General features: G+C 52.1%; 1 protein-coding gene across 1 annotated transcript; it reads right to left on the bottom strand.

The window, feature by feature from the left end:
• Window positions 1-1909: 1909 nt before the first annotated feature.
• On the bottom strand, window positions 1910-5059 carry LOC119330279 (NEP1-interacting protein 1-like). Its single transcript, XM_037603385.1, has 5 exons — window positions 4457-5059; window positions 3708-3886; window positions 3161-3244; window positions 2872-3042; window positions 1910-2444 (listed from the first exon to the last, which is right to left on the bottom strand). The coding sequence occupies exons 1-5, from the start codon at window positions 4611-4613 to the stop codon at window positions 2322-2324; spliced, it is 714 nt and encodes a 237-aa protein (XP_037459282.1). The 5' UTR covers window positions 4614-5059; the 3' UTR covers window positions 1910-2321.
• Between the last annotated feature and the right edge of the window lie 1647 nt (window positions 5060-6706).

Genomic DNA, 6706 nt, shown 5'->3' with positions numbered 1-6706 from the left:
TGGGATTACTCGACACACAATTCTGATCTATGCGTTCGCCATGTAAGGTGGGATAATGGTGGGGGCCACACCTGCTGGGCTCTCTCGCCAACATAGCCGAATCATGGACAGGGCAGTCTGCGCTCTGCGGCGGCGTGTGGCCTAACGCAGTCGAGCGGCCGGTGGGAGGAGGAGGCCATGGCTTCGAGCAGCGACACAAAAGGCTCGAACATGACCACTGAGTTGGCCGCTGCTCCGGTGAGCCATCGCTCCGCCACGCCACCCGTCTGAACCTTGACCTTATTTTGATTGCTGATGTGGATAGGGTGCATGTTGATTGCTGATGTGGATAGGGTGCATGTTAAGAGAAATAGGTTAGCGGGGATGAACTATTTAAGTATTATAGATAAATCAAGTTAAAATCTAAAATATACATGAAGAGACAAAAAAGACAAATCTTATTTTGGCATGTGAAATAAATAATGTAAATCCAAATGTGAATTGTGTCATTTTGGCTTTTGCCTTTTTTGTGACACTGTTCATGTTGAATTTTTTTTTTGTTCACCGGCAAAAAAAATTATTTCCCAATGCCTATTTTAGATGTTGATTTGAACATTTTACAGATTGTAGAAACATGTCTTGTGAACAATCACAATTTTCTTCGAATATTTTTGGAACATGTCTTGTGAACCATCCACATGGGACATAATGCCCCGCGGCAGCATCCCCAAATCGAAGCCCCAAACCTACGACGACATATTAGCACACAAATGGTGCAACGATCCACGAAAACACCTTGAAGAAGAAGGAACCGCCGCTCAAGTCTCCGATGTTGTCCAGTCCAACCACGCTGATATTTGGACCAGCACGTCAGGGTGATGACGCGCGTACGTCGACGTCGACTGATCAAGCCAGAAGGCAAGTTTTCTGGAATTGATAGGACGACTTTACATACATGTACATTGTATTTCTTATGAAGATGTTGACTTCCCCCCGTACTCTGCACTATAGATACTGTTCTCTGAGGTTGAACTTGTTGGATAATATGCATCTCTGGGATGCCATTAGCAGGATTAAATTGCATCTAGATCACCTTAGAACATGAACAGAGAAGGGTTTAGGAATCCTTTACATGTCACAACAATGGACATGATCGCCTGCTCGGTGCATGCGCGATGGAGGGGTGATGCAGACGAGGTAGGAGATCGTCTCGACGTCCTGCTGTGGACATGATCGCCTGCTCGGTGCATGCGCGATGGAGGGGTGATGCAGACGAGGTAGGAGATCGTCTCGACGTCCTGCTGTGGACATGATCGCCTGCTCGGTGCAGGCACAATGGAAGGGTGATGTAGTCGAGGTAGGAGATCGTCTCGACGTCTTGATTCCTTCGGGACGCCACCGGCACTGTCTGGAGACAGCAGCGGCGGCTGGATGGAAGGGTGATGTAGTCGAGGTAGGAGATCGTCTCGACGTCTTGATTCCTTCAGGACGCTGCTGTCTGGATGGAAGGGTGATGTAGTCGAGGTAGGAGATCGTCTCGACGTCTTGATTCCTTCATGACGCCACCGGCACTGTCTGGAGACGGCAGCGGCGGCTGGAGTAGGTACACATTGCGAAGAACCACTTCAATTTTTCACTACAATCTAAGTAGGAGATGTAAAGCTTGAGCTTCTCAAGATATGATGTTCATCCGAATGCATTTCAAGCTGTTGATTTCACCCTCATACCCTGGACGTTGTTTCTCAAGGTAAGCTAGCTACTGTTCTGAGTTCAGATCAAGAACTTTGGCATCCATTGCGCCGCGCAAACCAGTTCAAGTTGTTAGTACTCACTAGAGAGCTGGGACTCCAAAATTTCAATATACGACGCTCTTCGCCATTTCTGCCCTACGAATCAATCTTTTGAGTAGATCAACATTCCGCGAAGCCCATGCACGCAAGATATTGTACAATAGCAGTGTGATATATATAACATTACATGATGATTTGAGGAGTTCATCAGTCCGGAGAACAACAACGAAGCGCAAGCCGGTCCAGTGCTTTTTTTGTTCCGGTGGTCGTACGTACTACTATATTACATCCACCGGGAGAAGAGAGAGATCAAAAATCAAAATGCAAAAAGAAAAGAAGGCAAAAAAAAAAGAGCTCTATAAATTTAGGGTTCGTTCTATAGATATGTCAGCCTCCTAACAGCAGCAACAGCAACACAGGCATAGCGCGCGCACACACAGCATGCAAAGCAGCAAGCAGAGCAAGACCTCCTTCCTAATAGCAGCAGACAGAATTTCAGAAGTTCCTCGTCGGTCGTCGTCGTCGGTCGTGGATGATGGTGATGATGATGATCTAGAGCTTCCTCCTGCAGAGCGGGCACGATCCGTGCTTGATCAGCCAACCGTCGATGCACGGCACGTGGAACACGTGCAGGCAATCGGGCAAGCTCCGCACCTTCTCCCCAATCTGGAAATCCTGAAAACCACCACCAACATGAACAGAAAGTTGAGATAAAAAATTTCCATCACTGAGAAATAACAACCGACAAGCTAAAGAAACAATGAGCTCGAGAGTATGAACAGAATGTTCATGTTACAGAAAGAGCTGAGCGGTTTATGTTTTAAGGTATGTGAGGGTTTCTGAGTTCAGACAGACCAAAAAGATCAAAAGAAAACTATATGACAGCAGAATGAGCAACAGGGCAGAAATTCAGAATGTTTACAGACAGACGGACCAAAAGACCAAAAGAAATTCAGACTAAGAAGAAATCAAATACGTAAATGACTAGATGAATGAGCAGAAATTCAGAATGTTCACTTCACATAGTGCAATCTGCAATGATATGGTGACCAATTAATCAGAGTTCGTGCTATTAGGGGATATAGTCGTGTTGTTTTCATACCTGCAGGCATACTGAGCACCCAGAGAGGTCACCGACGGCATTCCGGTTATACTCCTCGGTGATGATTCCCTCGGGCAGTTTGTCGATGGACGCCCTCGGCATCCCGTTGGTTCCCTCGATCTCGAAGAGGTCAGGGGCCTCCCTGAACTGTGATGAGTCCACTGCATTCATCTGTATGTCCAGAAAAACAAGCAGGACATTTGTCAACAATATTTAGCAACTTGTTTCATACAGCAGCTTTGGATCAAACCATGCATGCCTGATGCAGAGTTGCAAATGATCAACCGACCTGGCTGCGGACCACCCGCTGCACTGCCGGATCAACCTTCTCGCGGACGAGCCTGCCCGTCAGGAGGCTGTAGATCACATTAAGCTGCATTGCCCAGTGGTTAAAATATTTGCGTTAGCCTCAATCAGACCAGAATGTTTCAGACAAGTTTACCAAAGTTATGAAGCATCAGATGATATGTTCATTATTCAGGTTGCAATCTCAGCGGAATTGCTTACAGCATCATGCTGAGGAGGATAAGGATATATGAGCAAGAATACACCCCCAAGTCACTTGTAAATTATAATTTAACATTATTTCAGAAAAAGAAGGAAGAAAGAGATGGTTTGACTAGGGGATGAACATTCAACAGAAACATTTTTTTAATGGTGAGAGCAACAATTAGTCCATGTAAATCAAGCAACACGCACTGATAGTCAGGATACATTGACAAACAAAGGAAGTGCAGGCAAGCAAGCAAGCGTGTCAGTTGTGAAGTTGCTGTCCTGCTCGTAGCTACTTGCTGCCAACCAAGGACTGAATCAAGAAACTCATATCTGGTGCTTACCACGTACAAGATGCTCCAGATCCCGGACCGGCGGGAGCGCCAGAGGCGGATGGAGGAGTCGACGACCTCGATGGACACGAGCGCCCCAGTGATGGCGCCGATGCCGGTGCCGCGGAAGAGGCCGCTCTCGGTGGCCAGTCCGATCAGCCCGCCGGTGACGGCTCCCAGGAACAGGCCGGCTGCACAAGAACAGAGATACACATATGTCAAATGTTCAGAACATGAGTCTGTAGTCTGTACAGAGTTTCTCAAAAGCAGAGTGCGTGCATAAGAGCAAGATTGCACGGTATGTGAAGCAGATCAGCCCAAATTGCACAAAGACCACACGCTTAATTTAGGGGGAACACGCTGCAAAGGTTGCGAGGCCTGAATGAATCGCTGGAAGCAAAAAAATTGCTTTTCAGCAGTGGAAGCCAAACTCTGGTTTTGCAACTCAAGAATCTGTTACTACTGACAAATGATTGCAAGCAGAGATTTAGAAATGAAGTAGAAATAGAAACTGTGAGCCAAGATTGGGAGAGCGCCGCTGGGATCCTGCTCTCCGTACACACATGAGCAGGAACCCCCTGTTCAGACTAGACCATCAAAATATCCCCTTTGTTTCCCTTAGAAGTTCGCCAGGATGAACTGGAGCTTGAAGCTAGGGTGTACGTACTTCACAAGAAAATTATCTCTCTAATTGAAGATATCCGAAGAAATCGAGATTCGAGGCAGTGTAAGCAAAGCAGAGGAAGGGGGAGCGTCCGTACCGATGGCGAAGATGAAGGTGATGACGCCGCGGAGCACCCGGCGCACCATCCTCCGGCTGCCGCCGGCGCCGCCCCTCCCGCGGCCGCTCCCGCTCCTCACCAGTGACGCCAGCGACACATTGCTCGAGCTCCGCGCGAACGCGCCCGACGGATCCATCCGCCCCCCTAACTCTCCACTCCCCGCTCCCCCTTCACTCCCTTGGATCACCCACGCACGCACCGAGAAGACAGAGAGAACAACAGCAGTCGGTCGGCGGAGCTGGATCGGGCCGAGGAGGAGATGCAACCGACGAGGACGAAGCAGGAAGAGAGAGAGGGAGGGACGGCAGCAAAGAAGAGGAGAGGGGGATGGGAAAGGGGGAGACTTTATGGCGCCAACCAACTCGTGACCGGCGCATTGAATTCGCGTGCGGAGGCGGTAGGTTCGGCCTGCCTCCGGCGCCCTCTTTTCTTTTCCTTCGTGGCGAAGGCGAAGCTCTGCTGACGTGAACGCCAGCCATCGGCCCACCCCACCGTGGTCATGGCCGCCTGCCCGCCACCTGCCCTGCGCGTGCGGCCATCAATGGCTGCCGCGCGGGAGCCATGCCGCCCGCCTACGTGCCACCCCGGGCAAGATATTTTCGTCCCCTTTCCCCTCCCAGTCCCGGGTAAGCCGCTGCACATGCCGCCATCAGCCGGAGCTTCGGATTGATTTCTTTGGGACTTTTGTTTGTTATTATTGCGAGAGAGGGGGAGAAGGTCGCGGTGACGTTTTTATTGGTTGGTTATAGGTTGGGTGAAGGGGAAATTCTCAGTTGCGAACGTTCCCTTCTTGTTCTTAGAGAGCGAACGGCTCGCCGTCGTTGGGTCCACCTGAGAGGGAGGAGGAGGAGGAAGAAGAAAAATAATAGTCTTAGACGGGGACTTCGACGGTCGCCATAAGGAATTTTTGTGAGGCGTGATTTGACGGGCGTCTCTCTTTTTTTTTTGCAAGTGTGATTTGACGGAAGGCGACGACGACCATAATTGTGCAAGGTTCACTGGCACCGGACTAGGAACACATGGTTGGCTTCACCTCACACTTAGAGCATCTCCACTAGTGCCTCCAAGAAGCCTCCCCAAGCCACTTTTTGGACGTCGGCAGGTAAAAATCGCCCCGATCGAGCCCCTAACTCCTTGTTTTTCGCCGGTAAAAGCAAAAATTCCCGCCGGCGACCCCATGCGACACCCAACGCACCGGGGGGCTCCTGGGGGGGGCCTAATTTCGCCTTTTTGTGGGCGCTGGCCCACCTGCCAGCGGCTCTCTCTCCTGTTAACTCACTTTTGTGGGCGCTGGCCCACCCACGTGCTCCCTCCTCTCTCTTTCCCTCCACACATGGGTACTGAACCCCACTCTTGTCCCCACCGCCTGGCACGCCTCAGCCTCGTCGCTGATCCTCGTCGACGCCGGAGACCTGCATGTGCCCGACACTGAGGCGGCGGCCGAGGAGGCCACCACCTTTCGCGCCAGTCCTCTGCGCAGCGTGCGTCGCCATCGCGGCCTCCACGGCCACGACCGCCTGGCACGCCCTGTCCGCTGCTGGTCTCGCTCTTGCACCCGGGCTCCCACGCCTTTCGCCTCCCCGCCGGCCCCGCCACCCTCTCCCTCGAGCACGCGGTGCTCCTCGCCGGCCTGCCCCACTCTGGCGCCCGCCTCGTCGTCGAGAAGGAGAAGATCCAGGCGCTCCACCCATGCGCTCGCAAGGCCCGCCGCGTGTCCGCAGAGGTCTGTCTCGAGTGGTTTGAGAGCCGAATCCGTGAGGACGACGAGCTACGCCGGCTCGGCCTCCTCGCCTACTAGCTCGCCTTCTTCGTTGCCCCGCGGCTGCAGTTCAAGGGCGGCGAGCTGCAGGAGCGCGTGTTCGCGCTCCTCTTCGGCCCGTTCCCCGGCGCCGTCGCCTCCGGGCGGATGGCCGGCGGGCGCGCACCTGCTCTGGGGGCGCAATGATTGTGATTTGTTCCGCCCTCAGGCCAAAAAATTTGCCGGCAGCCCCCCAAGCGGCGAAAAAATGCCTCCTGGGGGGCGCAACGGCTGGAGATGCTCTTAGGGAAGCTCGAGTGTCAAGATTCAAGTGGTCTGGTCTGGTCGGGTCTGATTTGCCCTGTTACTGGACCACCGAACCTGCTACAATATTTTAGGTTCAAGGTTTAGCCTGCGCCTTCTATTGGAGGGTAACCTTTAGGTTCACCGGTTCGTCCCTATGCAGTAGTACCAGGTATCAACACCGGCCT

Source organism: Triticum dicoccoides, chromosome 7A (assembly GCF_002162155.2).
Source record: "Triticum dicoccoides isolate Atlit2015 ecotype Zavitan chromosome 7A, WEW_v2.0, whole genome shotgun sequence".
Classification (NCBI taxonomy): Eukaryota; Viridiplantae; Streptophyta; class Magnoliopsida; order Poales; family Poaceae; genus Triticum; species Triticum dicoccoides.
This window is presented reverse-complemented; position numbering and strand designations above follow the sequence as displayed.

Coding starts and splice junctions, on each gene's coding strand:
- LOC119330279 (XM_037603385.1), bottom strand. CDS start 4,613: ATGGATCCGTCGGGCGCGTTCGCGCGGAGCTCGAGCAATGTGTCGCTG. Junction 3,245..3,707: donor TCTGGAGCATCTTGTACGTG/GTAAGCACCAGA, acceptor TGGGCAATGCAG/CTTAATGTGATCTACAGCCT. Junction 3,043..3,160: donor AGCGGGTGGTCCGCAGCCAG/GTCGGTTGATCA, acceptor CTGGACATACAG/ATGAATGCAGTGGACTCATC.